This window comes from Heptranchias perlo, chromosome 7 (assembly GCF_035084215.1).
Source record: "Heptranchias perlo isolate sHepPer1 chromosome 7, sHepPer1.hap1, whole genome shotgun sequence".
Classification (NCBI taxonomy): Eukaryota; Metazoa; Chordata; class Chondrichthyes; order Hexanchiformes; family Hexanchidae; genus Heptranchias; species Heptranchias perlo.
In genome coordinates, this window is record NC_090331.1 from 37,473,202 (window position 1) to 37,491,558 (window position 18,357).

General features: G+C 39.2%; 1 protein-coding gene across 2 annotated transcripts in view; it reads left to right on the forward strand.

Moving 5' to 3' along the window:
• lrp2a (low density lipoprotein receptor-related protein 2a) overlaps nucleotides 1–18,357 on the forward strand; it is a 268,484-nt gene that overhangs the window by 95,741 nt on the left and 154,386 nt on the right. For both annotated transcript variants that reach the window (XM_067987326.1, XM_067987327.1), the window contains exons 14-22: nucleotides 4,881–5,083; nucleotides 8,815–8,955; nucleotides 10,569–10,772; nucleotides 11,667–11,859; nucleotides 12,010–12,135; nucleotides 14,670–14,800; nucleotides 14,979–15,116; nucleotides 16,214–16,495; nucleotides 17,691–17,930. In XM_067987326.1, the coding sequence (XP_067843427.1) occupies nucleotides 4,881–5,083; nucleotides 8,815–8,955; nucleotides 10,569–10,772; nucleotides 11,667–11,859; nucleotides 12,010–12,135; nucleotides 14,670–14,800; nucleotides 14,979–15,116; nucleotides 16,214–16,495; nucleotides 17,691–17,930 (1,658 nt within the window). The remainder of the gene's footprint in view (nucleotides 1–4,880; nucleotides 5,084–8,814; nucleotides 8,956–10,568; nucleotides 10,773–11,666; nucleotides 11,860–12,009; nucleotides 12,136–14,669; nucleotides 14,801–14,978; nucleotides 15,117–16,213; nucleotides 16,496–17,690; nucleotides 17,931–18,357) is intronic.

Genomic DNA, 18,357 nt, shown 5'->3' on the forward strand with positions numbered 1-18,357 from the left:
TGCATGAAGAGCAATCTGTTGGCTAATTTTTTTTTTAAACAAACCCAACTATTTAGAAATATCTTGAAGAGCCGTAATATGTTGCTTATCATAAGGATCAGCTTGCTCTTGTGCTACTCTTCTAGGGGAAAGTGATTTTATATACGATAAAGTGGGGATGAATGAGAGAATATACCGAGTATTTTGCTTTATTGATGTATGTTTGGGGTTCTTCCAGTTCTAAGACTACTTCTATCACTGTTGTATGTTCTGTACTACTGGAACTGAAATGATTAAATAAAAAAAAAACTTGGCTACACCATAATCACTCCTATTTTCACATCATTCTAACAACTTTTTTCAGACTTTCTCTTATCATGAAAATGGTTGGTGAAGAGTCTTCAAGGTTATGAAATTTGGCAGTTACCATCCACAAAAATTAATTAAAAATAGCACTATACTTAAAATACAGGCACTTCAAAGTTTGCAAATTTTGAGATAAAATGCTGGAGTTTGTTTTTTATGTATTCAGTTGTGATAAGTTTAATAAATTGCCTCTGTATTTCAGTTATTAAAAAAAACTTATAGAAGGATGAGCAAATAGTTCTGATTTGACCTGACCATTTAAGGCATAAGTTGTTTGATGTCCTTTGTGAAACGTAGCCAGTAACATTTTTAAAGTGCAGTATTACTTTGTAATTGAATTAGATTTTCTGATACTGGAATAATTTCTATGATAGATTAATACTCAACAACAACTTGCATTTATATGTTTCTCTCATGTAAAAGAGCACCTCATAGTTCTTTAAAAGGGGAAAGCTGGACATTCAGTGGAGAAAGGATAAATTTGGGAGGGGGAGGTAGCGATTGAATGCATGATCAGAGAGAATGCACGATCAGGAAGTAGCAATGCAAAATGGTTTTGGACAAGAATTCTAATGGGCAGGGCACAGTGACTAAATAATTAGCCTTCAGTGGTGGGTGGAAGTAATAGGAAGCAAGCAGTTATTTGGAGTCAGAGGAGTGAAACATGTGAGGGGCAGGTGTGTATGGCTGGAGAAGATCACTCATTTAGGATGATGTGGAGATGCCGGTGATGGACTGGGGTTGACAATTGTAAACAATTTTACAACACCAAGTTATAGTCCAACAAATTTATTTTCAATTCCACAAGCTTTCGGAGGCTTCCTCCTTCGTCAGGTGAACGGTGTGGAAATGAAATTTTCGAATCCTTCGCATTTGAAAATCACAGAACAATGCCTGGTGATTACTGCCCGTTGCCAAGGCAATCACAGTGAGCAGACAGAAAGGTGTCACCTAAAAGGCCACCGAAAAGGCCACGTAACCCCACCAGCGAACAAATGTTATCTGTTTTTAATATAACGGGTCATTGACAGTCAATGACCCGTTATATTAAAAACAGATAACATTTGTTCGCTGGTGGGGTTACGTGGCCTTTTCGGTGGCCTTTTAGGTGACACCTTTCTGACTGCTCACTGTGATTGCCTTGGCAACGGGCAGTAATCACCAGGCATTGTTCTGTGATTTTCAAATGCGAAGGATTCGAAAATTTCATTTCCACACCGTTCACCTGACGAAGGAGGAAGCCTCCGAAAGCTTGTGGAATTGAAAATAAATTTGTTGGACTATAACTTGGTGTTGTAAAATCATTTAGGATGGAGAGAGGTCATGAATGGATTTGAAAACAAGGACAATTATCTTCAAATCTATTTTCTGGATACGGGACAACAGTGGAATTTGGGTAAGATGGAGTATCGGTGTGTGGAACTTTGTGCAGGAGACAACACGGGTTACTGAGTTCTGGATTGCCTGGGAAGCAGAGCATTTGAGAAAACAACCTTCAAGGTGATAAAGGTCTGAAAGGTGTCAGCAGCAGTGGAGAATAAGTATAATTGTAAACAGGTAATGTCCTAGAGGTACAATAAGACAGACTTAGTGATGGACCAGACAAGGAATGAAAACTTTATCCAGGTCTTGATATTGTTCAGACAGAAGTGTAGGAACAGTATTTCAGTTGATGGTGGTAGCATTCTAGAGGTAGAATTGAGTGTTGTCGATGTACATGTGGAACATGACCCTATGATTGGGGATGATATTGCCAAAGGATAGCCTATAAATGATGAATAGGAGGGGACCAAGGCTGGAGCCCTGGAACACTTAGTGCAAGCATGAGAGAAGATGTGGTGAATATATTGTAACAGCTAAGAATGGAACCACAAGACAGCAATGCTGTGGCAATGGACTGGAAAGAAGAGCTGGTGGAGGAAAATAGTGCTATATCAGTTGAGAGGACAAGGAGGGACAACAAGCCACAGCTGGAATCACACAGGATTTTATTTAAATCTTTGACCAAGGCAATCTTGGTGCTGTGGGTTGGTTGGAAATCAGATTGAAAGGACTCACACAGGGCCTGACAACAACATATTCAAGGATCTTGAACAGAGAGAGTAGGTGGTAAATAATGTATCAGTTGGAGAAAATAATTGGATCAAGGGTGGGCTTTTTAAGGAAGGGATGATGACAACAGTTTTGAAAGGGGTGGGGCATTGCCAAAGGATAGGGAAAGCTTCACAATGTTAACATGGGAGAGGAGGGGGTGGAAGAAGAAGAGGCAACTGGGTTGATGGTCTTGAGATTGGAAGTAAAAAATCTAATGGTCCTCACAATTATTATCAATAAAGATATAATGTGGGGGTGGGAGGTTGGAGGAGATGATTTGTGGTGGAGAAGAGGAATACAGGGTTGTTATTGCTCTTGGTATGATCCTGCAGTAAGAGGAGGATTTTGGCCACAGAGAAGAAGCAGTGTTTGAGATGGTCAAGCAGATCTATCGTTGGACAGCCAGCTCAATAATATAGCACATGCATTCTAGAATGAGTCCCACAAACTTGAATCCACATACAGTATGTTGTACTGGGGTAGTAGTGAGGGGTGGAGGTCATCCAGGATGTTAGTTAAAACTGGAGGCAAAGTAGTGAGGAGCAGATCAAGAGATGTATTGATGCTGGTGCAGGCAGAGGGCCAGAGGAGGAAGCTGTGAATTTGAGGGCACCTGTGAGGAAGTTGGGGGTAATTTTTTTCGAAGGGGGGAAGGAGAGAGAGTTGAGGAGTTAATGGTGAAGGGAGTAAATAAGGACGAGGAAATCAGGGAGTGATTAAAAATGTCCATTTGGGCCTCTTTATTCCAATGCTTGAAATAATGGCACTTCAGCCAACCAAATCTGTTCTATCATAAATCTATCTGCATTCAAGTTCATAGGCCTCGTCCTAGAATGCATGTGACATATTATCGACCTGGCTGTCCAATAATAGGTCTGCTTGATTGCCTCTAGACTGCACTGTTGCAAAATATCCATTCTTGAAGCTTTAATGCACCACTGATGATAAACTTTGTTCAACATTAGTGGCAAACTTAATTTGCGCTTGAAAAACTATGTGTCAATATTTTGCTTGAAAGCTTTGAAGGGTAATAGAAAATTTACGTTGAATGCACTACAACCTGCTTTAAAGTGAACACTAATCTAGTGGGAAAATTCCAGTGTTCCAATTCACTTTTCAAACATGAAATGGAATAACACTGTTATTTACTCATAATGAAAATGTGAGTGTTCATATTACGTTCTTTGATCCACCAAGAGCAGTAGAATCTGTCTTACATATTCATATACATTCTATGCAGTCCCAACTTTTTTTTGTTGGGCAGGAGGAGGGATGTTAGTGTTGTGGAATTGAAAACTCTTCCATTTTTTTGCACTTCAAATTCTCCCTGCACACTGATTTTTTTAATTGCACTTTTTAAAAGGTTTCACTTCCTATAGTTGACCCAGCCTTAGAATTGCAAAGTTGGTTTCAAGTCCAACCCTGCATTTAAAGATGAAAGAGTACAGCATCTCTTTGGTCAGAGAGTCTCTGAACAAATGTCACAAATGCAGCAATTGCAAACTCTGCTGATTGCTTAATGTTTTAAAAAATATATATTTCGATGGTTGGCCAGTATTACTCAGTCCACTGACTCCTGATACAGTGAATTTGTTTTTCACAGTGAAAGGCTTCCACTGTGTATGGTCAACAAATTCACTGCTGAAATTTACATTCTTTAACCAAAGCACCGTAGGCTGAGCCTTTTTACCACTCTGCTCCCAAACTACTTCTGACTTAATTACCTGCTCTTTCCTGCTAGAAATTAGAATAAAAAACAAATTCATGCTTATCCATCATTGATACAATTGTATTTAAGTCAGTACCTTTCAAAGCAATTTGTTAGTAAGTCCAAGTTTTGGTGCTTGTACAGCTGCCCTGTTGCATGTGGCCAAACATATGCAGAACCTTTCCCTTTGTGGGGAGGATGGGAGGATATCAGTGCATTTGGAATTAAATCTTTTTCCATGTTTTGCACCCAGAGTTGGTAGCATAAAACTCTTCCTAGATAAAGAGAAAACTCCTTTTCAAAATTGCTCCTCTCCCCATAACTGCAAAAGCAGTGTCAATTTTCCATTTACTCTCCCCATTGTGAGGTTGCCAATTTGGTTCCCATTTGTGCAGAATTTTGGACAATGTGGTGCTGTGGATCTGTGCCCATTCGAACTGCATTGAGACTGGCCAGATTTGTTTCACGTAAGACGTTTGGATTTGTCAGAGAGAAGGCTTAATTCCCACCAGTTTGGATTTGAACCCAGTTCCCAGAGGTGTCGGGCAATGTGCCGCCCAACTCCTTTGTAATGATCTTGTTTATCCTGATTCCACTGCAGTCACATCCGTACTGGCTTGAATTTAGTTTCAATGGGACAATTATATACTTGACAGGATACATTGTTTTCAATTGCAGATGTCTAGTAAAGTTTTTCCATGCTTTATAACATATTTGCCTGGCTTTTGCACAGAAAAACTGTTGTTAGTGGAGGTGCAGCTGTTCCCCATCCTTATGGACTAACTTATTTTGAGGATAAATTGTACTATACTGACTGGACCAAGATGGCGGTTATGAAATCCAATAAGTTTACCGAAAACAACCCAGAGATTGTCTATCAATCTTCACTGAGACCATATGGAGTGACAGTTTATCATGCATTCAGACAGCCGTTTGGTAAGTTCAGTTAAATTACATACAGTTAGAAATCTAGTTGATTTTCATACTTTACTGCATGGATGAAAGTGGCATAGTAAATTGTGATGCAAAAACTTAAACACAACTTTAAATACTTATAGCAAAGTATGCATTTTAAATTAATTTCACTTTTGGAGCTTCGGTAGGACGTATACCAAATTACCACACAAACTGTAACTTCTGTACTTTGAGAATTTTTGTTTGGGATTATCTTTGTCTTTGGTATCTCATTGTACTTCCTATAGAATAACTTGCAGCTGACAATTATGCTACTAAGAACTCAATTTATTTCTAATGAAATTAAAAACTTACTTAATTTCCAGATAAGAAGGCACTCTTTCATTTCCTCTGCTACAGAAACCATTGTATTATGAGTAGCTCCACCTCTCCTCATTTAAGGTGCTCCTTAAAACCTACCTTTCACCAAACTTTTGGTCACCTGTCCCAATGTCCCCTTCTTTGGCTCGTTGTCCGTTTTTGTCTGATTACGTTCCTGTGAAGTGCCTAGGGATGTTTTACTACGTTAAAGGTGCTATATAAATGCAAGTTGTTGTTGTAGCTAGATCAATTTAGGTGGGACTTGTGACTATCAATTATTTTTAAAGATCGCTTGTTTTGCATTCATAACTAACAGAAAAGTATAAGCTAAAACTTTTAAACAAGTTACATGCTTGATTATTATATTTGTGGACTGACATTTGGAATGTGATAGTTTTAGAATGCTGCTGTTTTTAAATCAACTATGATTGGTGCTTACAATAGGTTTAATAACCATGAAATTATAGACCTGTTAGTCTAACATCTGTTGTGGGGAAGTTATTGGAATCTACAATTAAGGACAGAGTGACTGAGCACTTAGAGAAATTTGAGCTGATTAGAGAGAGCCAACATGGATTTGTAAAGGGTAGATAATGTGTAACGAACCTAATTGAATGTTTTGAGACAGTAACTAAAGTAGTAGATAGGGGAATGTCTATGAATGTAATTTATATGGACTTCCAGAAGGCATTTGATAAGGTTCCATATAAGAGACTGTAGGCTAAAATTAAAGCTCAAGGAATTGAAGGCAAATTATTGGCCTGGTTAGGAGATTAGTTACGTGATAGAAGACAGAGTAGGGATGATGGGTAGGTACTCGAATTGGAAGAAAGTGACCAGTAGTGTCCCACAAGGATCTGTGTTGGGGCCTCAACCATTCACTATATTTATTAATGACTTAGATAACATAATAGAGAGCCATATATCCAAGTTTGCCGATGACACAAAGATTGGTGGCATAGTAAGTGGTGTAGACGGGAGTATAACATTACAAAGAGACATTGATAGATTAAGTGAGTGGGCAAAACTGTGGCAGATTGATTTCAATGCAGGTAATTGTGAGCTCATCCATTTTGGACCAAAAAAGGAAAGACATGGCAGACTGGTCAGAAAGGTAAAAGCCCATTGGATACAAGAAAATGTGGTGAATTGGATCCAAAATTGGCTCAGCAACAGGAAACAAAGGGTAAAAGTTGATGGATGTCTTTGCGAATGGAAATCCATTTCCAGTGGTGTGCCACAGGGCTCAGTGTTGGTTCCCTTGCTGTTTGTGGTATATATTAATGATTTGGACTTGAATGTAGGGGGCATGATTGGCAAATTTGCAGATGACACAAAAATTGGCCATGTAGTTGATAGTGAAGAGGATAGCTGTAGACTCCAAGAAGATATCAATGGGTTGGTGGAGTGCGCGGAAAAGTGGCAAATGGAGTTCAACCCGGAGAAGTGTGAGGAAATGCACTTAGGGAGGGAAAACAGCAAAAGGGAATACGCGGTAAACGGGAATATATTGAGAGGGGTAGAGGAAGTGAGAGACCTTGGAGTGCATGTGCACAGGTCCCTGAAGGTGGCAGTACAGGTAGATAAGGTTGTGAAGAAGGCATACGGAATGGTCTCCGTTATTAGCTGAGGTATAGAATACAAAAGCAGGGTTGTAATGATGGAACTGTATAAAATGCTGGTAAGGCCACAGCTGGAGTATTGTGCGCAGTTCTGGTCACCACATTATAGGAAAGACGTAATGGCTCTGGAGAGAGTGCAGGGAAGATTTACAAGAATGTTGCCAAGGCTTGAAAATTGCAGCTACGAAGAGAGATTGGATAGCGTGGGGTTGTTTTCCTTGGAGCAGAGGAGGCTGAGGGGAGACTTGATTGAGGTGTACAAAATTATGAGGGGCCCAGATAGAGTAGACAGGAAGTACCTGTTTCCCCTACCGGAGAGCTCAAGAACAAGAGGACATAGATTTAAGCCGATTGGCGGAAGGATTAGAAGGGACATGAGGAAAAACTTTTTTACCCAGAGGGTGGTGGGTGTTTGGAATTCGCTGCCCGAAACGGTGGTAGAGGCAGGGACCCTCAACTCTTTAAAAAGTACCTGGACCTGCACCTAAAGTGCTGTAAGCTGCAGGGTTACGGACCGGGTGCTGGAAGGTGGGATTAGAATGGGCACCTGGTTGTTCTTCGAGCCGGCGTGGACACGATGGGCCGAATGGCCCCCTTCTGTGCTGTATCTTTTCTATGGTTCTATCCAAGTATTTTTAAATAGTGAAAAGCTAGGAACAGTGAAAGTCCAGAGATTTAGGGATCCATGTACACAGATCACTAAAATATAGTAGTCAGGTACAAAGAATAATCAAAAAAGTTAATGGAATATTAGCCTTTATAACTAGAGGGCTAGAATATAAAGGGGAGGAAGTTTTGCTACAGCTATACAAAGCCCTGGTTAGACCACATCTGGAGTACTGTGTACAGTCCTGGGCACCGTACCTTAGAAAGGATACATTGGCCTTGGAAGGAGTGCAGCACGGATACACCACAATGTTACCAGGGCTCCAAGGGTTAGATTCCCTGGAATATAGAAGGTTACAGGGTGATTTGATTGAGATTTTTAGAATTTTGAAAGAAATTGATAGGGTAGGTAGGAACTTTTTCCACTGGTGGGGGAGTCGAGTTCAAGGGGACATAACCTTAAAATCAGACCCAGGCCATTCAGGAGAGAAGTTAGGAAACACTTCTTCATGCAAAGGGTGGTAGAAATGTGGAACTCTCTCACACAAAGAGCAGTAGATGCTAGCTCAGTTAATAATTTTAAGTCTGAGATCGATAGATTTTTGCTAGCCAAGGGTATTAAGGGATATGGTGTCAAGGAGGGTGGATAGAGTTAGGATACAGATCAGCCATGATCTCATTGAATGGTGGAACAGGTTCAACAGGCTGAAAGGAATAGGAGTAAGCCAATGTTCCTAAAAGTCAAAAGTTACCCAACTGTTAACCATTAATTGCACTTTTCTTTTAATTCAGCGGCCTTGCTAATCTGTGCATTTTTAGGAAGTATATTTTCATTATATATTTGACTTCACTTACTACCATTAAGCTGGCAATAATTGCTTTTGTAAATGTTAGGACTTTCTATGAGATGATAATAGTCCTATGCTACAGATGAAAAAGACAGACAGTAAATGGTCCAATGAGTCTGTCCTATTTAGCTATGTTGCAACTAGGTAACATGACCTCCCAATACTCCCACTATTGATAAAGTACTATAATTAACTCCACGCTGATATAATACAGTTTCTACACTGTAATGCAATGTATGCAGCACGACATTTCTTTTTAAAAAAAATCATATGCTTAAATCTAATGTCTGGTCTGTTTCGTATCTGCTGATTTTAGTGAGGAATCCATGTGGCAGTAATAATGGTGGATGCGAGCATATATGCATACTCAGCCATGGAACAGACAATGACGGCCTGGGCTTCCGATGTAGGTGCAAACTGGGTTTTGATCTTCACCGTGATGGGAAACATTGCTATGGTATGAGAATGGTCTTCAAATTCTTTTACTCTGCAAAATGCGCAAGGACTATCTCCAGAAATTTCCATTGAGATACCCTACAGCCTCCTTTCATTGTTTATTTACATGTACCTTCACTAACCTCCTAGTACTTTAGTAGTTTAGTATGAACTCAAAAATGAATTACATGCTAGGGAATGCCATGGCCTGAATGAAGCACAACACAAAGCTACTTTATGAGCCAGTCAGTGTATCACATAGAAAACTGCTATGAACAAAGAACTGCTGTGCAGCAAGGAAAGAAAACATGACAGAATGAACTTATATGACCTCAGGACATCCCAAAGTGCATTACAACCAATAAAGTACTTTTTGCAGTGTGGTCACTGTTGTAATGTAGGGAAATGGGGCGGCCAACTTGCGCACAACAAGGAGGGAAATGACCAATCAAACAGTTTTAGTGATGTTGGTTGAGGGATAAATGTTGGCTAGGACACTGAGAGAACTGCCCTGCTCTTGTTCGAATAGTGCCATGGGATCTTTTACATCCACCTGAGAAGATACACAGGACCTCTGTTTAATGTCTCCTCTGAAAGACTCCTTCAGTACCGCACTGAAGTGTCAGCCTAGGTTATGTGCTCAAGTCTCTGGAGTGGGACTTGCACATATAACCTTCTGACTCAGAGGGAGAGTGCTACCACGGAGCCATGGCTGAATGGGTGAAAAATTGCATATCTTTTCAGATCTGTCAGACAGTTTTTTAAAAAAAATGGCTAGTGCACTTACACTTACTTTTGCTATATATTATCTGTTTTTCATTTAAAAAAAACATACTTGTGTTGAAAGCAGTATAATTAGAAAATGTCAAATTATTATAATTTATTCCTGTTAATGATATATAATGCAGAATTTGTGCTGTTTGTATATTTGTAGAACATTAGATTACTGACAATACAATTACATTTCTGATTAGCCTGACCTGGATGCCTAGTGTCACAGTTTTTATAAATTTGAAACAATATGGTTTGTAACATTATTAGATTATTTCCCCTACTGTACAGTTAAATGATTTCCACCTTCATGTTTCTAAAAATGCAAAGACTGGAAAATGAGGGTAAATTCAGCACTCCCATACTCCCAGCGGAGAAGCTATATTTGACGGGAGCGTAGGTTGGAGATAGGCCTAGGACATTGTAGCCTCTATTATCCGACCCATCTCTCCCTTCGAGCTTGGCTTCCCACGGATCAACAAATTTACCCAGTGGTTCATAAGTTTAAACTTTGCTCCTCATCCCCCTCCCCATTGTCCCACTCCTCCACCTTCTCCCTTTCCTCCTGCTCTTCCTCCACCCCTCTCCCCATCGCCTTCCCTGTCCCCTGTCCCTTCTCCCCCTTCCCATTTTCCTCTCCAACCTCCTCTCCTCCCTTCTCCCTTGCTTTCCACCTCTTCACCATCCCCCCTTCCCTCCACTTTCTTCCTGCTTCTCACTCCCATCTGTCTCCTCCATTCCTCCACCTTGATCCACTTATCCCTCTGCTCTGTAATCCTGCTTGATCTGAATATAGCACTTGGTATTGACTCCCTGTGTCAAATTGAAGAACATTGTGAACATTTTATGTTCTGTCTTCTGCAGCAGTGACCCAGTTCCTACTATTTTCATCCCAGCTGGCTGTGCGTGGAATCCCTTTCAATATCTCCACCCAGGAAGATATCATCCTGCCTGTGACAGCGAGCCCCTCGTACTTTGTAGGACTTGATTTTGATGCAGCACTGGAGACGATCTTTTTCTCAGATACAAAGACGGACCTGATTTATAAACAGAAAATCGATGGAACAGGTAATGATCAAATCAATATAATAATCAACTTTTCACATCTTTTCCAATGGAAAGAATGTGGTTTCTGCTTCTTAAACACTATATAGACACCTCACACTCTTTCAAAATTTTATAAGATAGCCACGATATAAATATTGTATATTCTTTATAAATGCTTAGTTTTCTCTTCAAAATTACATACTATATATAAAATGCATGTAATCAGCATACAAGTGTTATTTTTACATTGTACTGTAAATATAAAAATATTACAAGATTAGAATATCTATGGTTTTGTTTTTACACATGTTTAACTTTCACTTGTGTTTTTATCTGTCTATTTATATCCTTTTTTATTCTGCCATACCTATAGACATTCTCATAATCTCATTGGTTCCTTACTATCCTTCTAAAGCTGTAATTAAGGATACTCTCTCAGCTTGAAGTGAAATTCCGACAATTTTTAAGGACATAAACCTGCCCAGTTTCCAAAGGAGTAAACATTTGTTTTGGAATCTTTTGCTTTCACAAATAGCATAAGATGCACTTGCCTATGTACCATAGATGGGGATTGAGGTTAGAGTTTAGTTAATTTGAGAATTTGACCTGTGGACTTACACTTTGATGAGCTGGTATTTTTTTCCATTCCTGACTACAACATGTGTGATAGGGGAAGTAGTTGTTAAAAATAGGCTTAGGGAATGGAGACTGGGTGGTGCACTCTGTTCACTTCTGGGACCTGGATTTGAGTTTGTTCTTCTTGCTCTCTCTTGCTCAGTGTCGCTCCCTCCCACTCTCATTCTTTCTCTCTTACTATAATCCCAGCTAAGGGCTTGCCAGCAGAATTCTGTATCTACCGATGAGAAAATTTGAGTATTAAAATCAATAATGCTTAGTTTTCTGCCTGATATTTAGGCCGGGAAGTCCTAGTTGCCAATAGAGTGGATGGAGTAGAAGATCTGGCTTTTGATTGGATTTCAAGGAATCTCTACTGGACTGATGCACGCTATAGCAGCATCTCTGTCCTGAGACTGGCTGATAAATCCAGGAGAGCAATTGTTGAGAACTTGAACAATCCTAGATCTATTGTTGTGCATCCATTGATGGGGTAAATAAAAACTTCAGTATTCATATGAGGAGTTTTCTTTCTGTTAAATATCGTGGATGGAATTCTGAGTAATTTTCATAGATTTAATAGGCGCTTCATCTGGTTATAATCTTTAAGTATTCAATTTACCACTGTTACGTCTACTTACAGCTATATCTTCTGGACAGACTGGTACAGACCTGCAAAAATCATGAGAGCCTGGGGTGATGGGTCAAATGCAATGCCAATAGTCAATACAACATTAGGCTGGCCAAATGGGCTTGCCATTGACTGGAGGTAAGCCAAGCTGATAATTCAAAAGGCTAATTCTGCAGCTAGCAGACTCATAGGGGTATGTTTTCCTCCATTTGCTAATGGCGAAAAATAGTCAGCTTGAGGTGAAAGCAGATTTTCAGGCTTTATATTTGCTCTGACATTAGAAAATGAACATGAATATTAATGAAAATAAATGATCATAGTTTCTTTGATTAGACAGTATTAAGCCTCATAGAGTACTAGGATGCAAGTTTCTACATCATGATTTCTGATTTCAACCAAGACATTCAGGGGATAGTCAGTGCAGGCGAAGCACTCCTCCATAGGTGGGAAGGAAAAATGTATCATTAGTCACTTTCTACCCTCTCACTCATCTGATCATGGCTGGTCCAACAGCACTATAAAAAGGGATCTTATTAGGTTGTCTACCCATCATTTTAACTAGGAATGGTATTTGTCACATAGCTGTGAGACACGGGGAGAAATTTCTCTTTTAAAAAAGAAACAGGAGAAGGTCTCATTTTTCTATAAGTAAGAAATGAAAATTGAGTTTGAAATCATTAGAATCATAGAAAGGTTACAGCACGGAAGAAGGCCGTTTGGCCCATCGAGTCCATGCCGGCTCTGTGCAAGAGCAATCTAGCTAGTCCCACTCCCCCGCCCTATCCCCATAGTCCTACAAGTTTTTTCCTTCCTAGTACTTATCCAGTTCCCTTTTGAAAGCCATGATTGAATCTGCCTCCACCCCTCCCCCACCCCCCAACCGGCAGTGCATTCCAGATCATAACTATTCGCTGCATCAAAAAAGTATTTCCTCATGTCACCTTTGGTTCTTTTGCCAATCACCTTAAATCTATGTCCTTTGGTTCTTGACTCTTCCGCCAATGGGAATAGTTTCTCTCTATCTATTCTGTCTCGACCCTTCATGATTTTGAATACCTCTGTCAAAGCTCATCTCAACCTTCTCTGTTCTAAGGAGAACAACCCCAGCTTCTCCAGTCTATCCATGTAACTAAAGTCCCTCATCCCTGGAATCATTCTAGTAAATCTTTTCTGCACCCTCTCTAAGGCCTTCACATCTTTCCTAAAGTGTGGTGCCCAGAACTGGACACAATAGTCCAGTTGTGGTCGAACCAATGTTTTAGAAAGGCTCATGATGGCTTCCTTGCTTTTGTACTCTATGCCTCTGTTGACCGGAGGTCACCGGTTATGGTTACTGGCTTAGTACAAAGAGGAGAAGAGTCAATTCTCTCTTAACTCTCAATTCACTTTATTCACGCCGTTAGATCATATACATATAGCCTATACGTCTGGTTAGATATAGGCATGCAGTTTACACCAGGTTATACAGTCTTTTACCCAAACTAACATCTAAACGCACACCCACTAGGTTTCTCTGACACTCCAAGTGGTCACAGAATATAAAGGATAATACCCGAAAAGGAGAACTGACGCTGGCCAGGCGTTCCGTTCTCTCTCTCTTTCGACGTCGTCTCTACTTCCCTGACGTAGGGTCTTCCACTTCTGCGATGGTTGGTCTCCAGAGTCTTCGCTCTGGCTCCACGCCTCAGATCCTTCATTCTTATTCCGAATCTTATCTCTTCAAGCTGTGCTGTCTCTCTCCCTTTGGTTTAGGCCTACTTGCTTTTTGCATGTGTCTCCTCCTCATTGGCTCTGTCCCAAGGACTTAGGTAGCATTACCTCATTACTCCTTTTCTAAATAAGGACTTGTGTCTTATCACATTTCCTTTGTCTTTCACAAAACTTAGTTAATTCAAACCGGTTCCAGCCAGCTAAGGCCAGGACTGAACCCAGGTTACTTAAGTTCAAAAGTCATTCTTGTCTGTGTCAGCAGCTGATGCCTCAGGTTACTTTCTGCAGCCCCTAGCCAACACCTCTATTTATAAAGCCCAATATCCCGTATGCTTTTTTAATCGCTTTCCCAACCTGCCCTGCCACATTTGTGCACATGTACCCCCAGATCTCTCTGTTCCTGTACCCATTTTTGAATTGTGCCCTCTCGTTTATATTGCCTTTTGAATTGTTTCAATTTTAAAAAGTGCTTCATTAGCTGCTTGTTGAATAAAAACAAGCGTTCTAATGGTTTTTATTAAAACAGGAATTTAACACTGCTGCTGTAAGGGGAAGAGAAAATCAAAAAGTGATATTTACATTAGTGATTAAATAATCCCTTCTAGTGAATGTATAAGTAAAATTTTTTAGGTTACACTGGAATACATATTTGATACTGGTCTAAAGTATAGCCACAAAATGATGAATAAATTTTTACATAACCTGTTTTCAGCCATTCCATTACCCACAATCTCGGGTCCCATATGCTGCTAGTTATTTTCTGGGCTTTGGTATTGTTGTCTGTAGTCCCAGTTCTTATGGAGGTCTCATGTCTATTTGAGACAGTCATTTGTTAAGCAGATTATTATAACACTGAATTAATTTTTTTAAATCTCTGTGGGTATGTTTTGAATTCAGTGCATCATTTTACGCAAGTGATTTACTTTCCATTTGAGCTGAATCAAAGATTTCTGCTTTTCTAGTTCTCTACGTCTCTATTGGGTGGATGCCTTTTTTGATAAAATTGAGCACAGTTCCTTCAGTGGTTTAGACAGACAGACTCTCAACCGAATTAACCAAATGTCACATCCTTTTGGTCTTACAGTGTTTGGTGGTAAGTTGCTATTCTCTAAAATATTAAAGCCATTAGTCTTTCTGTAAAAAAAATACATTTTTGAGAAAATATATTTGAAGATTCTCTCGATGTACGGTTGTGTTCATTTTGTTATGCAGAACAAAACTACATCAACTAGGTTGGTCTTAAACAGTCCTTGATTGGCTTTTCTCTGCAGATTATGCATACTTTACTGACTGGAGGCTGAATGGAATTGTTCGTGTGCGGAAAACTGATGGCGGTGGGATATCTATTATCAGAAGAGGCATCAACAACATTATGCATGTAAAATCATTTGATGCTTCTGTCCAGACTGGTATGTATAAATATGCAAATTATATATTTTAAGTTTTTTCTGAGGAAACCTATTGAACTAACAGATAAAGTTCCCAGGTTACACTGGGAATTCCACCTAGAAGGCCATTATAAAGGCTGAAGAGAACTTTTGCCAGCTGAGATGTGGTGTGCATCCTTTTGAGGTCTTTTGAAAGGTCCCAGGCATTCCCCAGAGCAAGATAATTGATCCCAGCGCGGATCAATTACTTTCTATCAGGAGGCAGAACGGCTCGTTTTGTAGCTCTAGCCTATTGCTGCTCACTTTTTTTCAGTCAGGGAATTATGGGCAAGGTAATGCTAAACAAAGGAATCTTCCCCCAAAACACTTAGGCCCTGAAAATTTGTGGGTCCTGTTCCACCAGTGCAAGTGTGGTGGAGCAGAACCCCCATTTCCCCAAGCACAAAGGGGTAGGCCCCATCCCAAATTGTGATTCACGGCCTATCCCTGACTGAAAAAAAAATGAGCAGCAATAGAGTAGACCTGCAAAACAAGCCATTCTGCCTCCAGATAGAAAGTAATTCATCCACGCTGGGATTGATTTCCTTGCTCTGGGTAATGCCTGGGACCTTTCAAAAGACCTCAACAGGATGCACACCATGTCTCAGCTGGCAAAAGTTCTCTTCAGCCTTTATAATGGCCTTCTAGCATAACCTGGGAACACCCCAGACATGCACCCTTGACGTAAGAGGGTGTAAAATCTGCCCACACTTCTGGTACAAAATAGAAGAAACGGGGTAGAATCCTGGTAAAACCGGGTTCCTCCTCAAATTCCGGCCACAAATGGAGGAATCTGCCCACTCTTCGTCCTTGGGCCCAACTGGAATTTTGAGCCCGTAGACATGATAGAGAGAAAAACACTCCTGTTGATAAGCTTAGTGAAAAATTCATTATGATTGCTTTTTTTTTTGTAGAATTTTGCTCCCAATATTATTTAGTAATTTCCATCTGACTTAATACAGGGAAGCTTTTATTTTAATTAGTGATCATATTAATAAAGCAATTTCTTGGGTCTTGTTTTGAAGTCCTTGTATCTTCCACATATATCTAATAGACATTTTGCTGTTTTTACAATATAGGATCCAACTACTGTAACAAACCAACAAACCCCAATGGAGACTGCAGTCATTTTTGCTTCCCGATACCCAATTTTCAGAGAGTCTGTGGCTGCCCTTATGGAATGAAAAGGGACTCCAACAACATGAACTGCATTGAAGATATATCAAGTGAACCACCCACACAACAGTGTGCCTTCTTTTCTTTCACTTGTGCCAATGGAAAATGCGTGCCAAATGACAATCGCTGTGATGGAGTTAATGACTGCCACGATAATAGTGATGAAGTAAACTGTGGAACTTTAAGTACGTACTGTTGAAATTTACATACAGTGCAGCCAATGTGTCAGTACAATTGAGGAGTTTAGTGCACTCATTTAATTTGTCTAAAAGGTCTTAATTTCTCTAGTTGCATAAGATCAAATTTACCTTTCAGCACATTTAATTAATACATTCTTGAGCTAAGAAATAAAAGATTATGAAATTTTACAGAATGAGATTAATTGTCCTCAGTTTTCAGAATACTTCTCTTTGTCACATTAATTAAATTTCCAATATACCTACTGATTTTGATTCTTTATGGACCATTACATTTAATTAATAGATCCTGAATGATACTTCAAACAGTGTTCTGGTTGGGACACTAGCAGACTTTGAACCCTAAAATCATAAAATTTGTAAATATGTTAGTGTGTTAACCTACTTTTTCCTATGGGGAATAGAACTGGAAAAAATATTTGCCTTCCAAAAATGAAACCATGTCTTGTGTTTAGATTCCTTATCAAAACCCTGCATGATGTTTTAATTGACATGCCGGTGTTTTACGAACAGGCTATTGAATATAGTCAAATCACAAATATGTAGATCATTTTGATAGCTTTTTATTACAAAGCTTCCATAATGCAAATTTTAGGACTATATGGAAGAGAGAATGAGTAAGGTTAATATGGAGGCACTGGGTGAAGCCTTATACTGAAATGTGATATTGACAACAATGTAATTTTTGCGATTGTATTTAAAATTATTTCTGATTTTATGTTATATGCAATTACATTATCTCACTGCATACAGATTTCAATACATGTATGTTAATTTCAGGTCCAAATATTTCCATATCAGTTCAGTTTCACTGTTGAAAAGTATAGTTTAATGTCCTTAAAATACAAGATTAAATATTCTGACACAAGTTTCAGAACATGGGTCTTGTTGACATGTGAAATATTTCCTTGTTAAGCATCCATTAGAAGTCAATATGCATGGGTGTTTCAATGGGTAAAACATGGGAAGCCTTTCATATTTATTTAATATACACTATTTGCTCTAAGCTGTTAAAATTTTCAGAATTTTTACCTTTTGAGAAAAGCCGTCTTGGCTTCTGGTGAGTGTTACCTACAAATAGGAACTATTAATAATTTACCCACTTAAGCAAAGTAAGGCATTAATACAATTACATACAACTTTCATAAAAACTTATTTTCTTGTCCTATGCCTATACACCTAGATACTACATGCTCTTCATCAGCCTTTACATGTTCTAATCACCAATGCATTCCAATCTACTGGAGATGTGATGGACAAGATGACTGCTCAGATGCAAGTGATGAACAGGGATGCCCAACCCTTGGCCCCAGAACCTGTGCTGCAAACTATTTTACCTGCACCAATTATCGGTGTATCCCTAAGAGATGGGTATGTGACACAGACAATGATTGTGGAGATGGCTCAGATGAGCTCAACTGCAGTAAGTATCACCCTTTATTCTGTGAAGTTGAAATAATACAGGATGGACTTTTTGAAATGAAGTAACCTATTGATCTGTTGTGATCTTGTATGATTTTATGACTATTTGTTTTAATAGTTGATGGAATTATAGCTTTCTGCCACGCTTCTGGTGAAATTATGGTGGTGCAGTGGCAGTATATCTGAGGAAATTCAGGGCCATCATTTACATCAACACCTTTGCCAAATGGACAATTAAAGAAAGCAAATATTTTTGTTTAAAATGAAATAAAATGTAACTTTTTATTAATTTGCATAGTCTTCACTGAGAAATTAGAATAAATTATCTTCTGTGTTAGCAAATAGGTGAACTGTAAGAAACAATTCCATATGTAATAGTAATGTAAAGTACTTAGTATTAGTGGGTAATCTGAGATAGATAGCTTTTT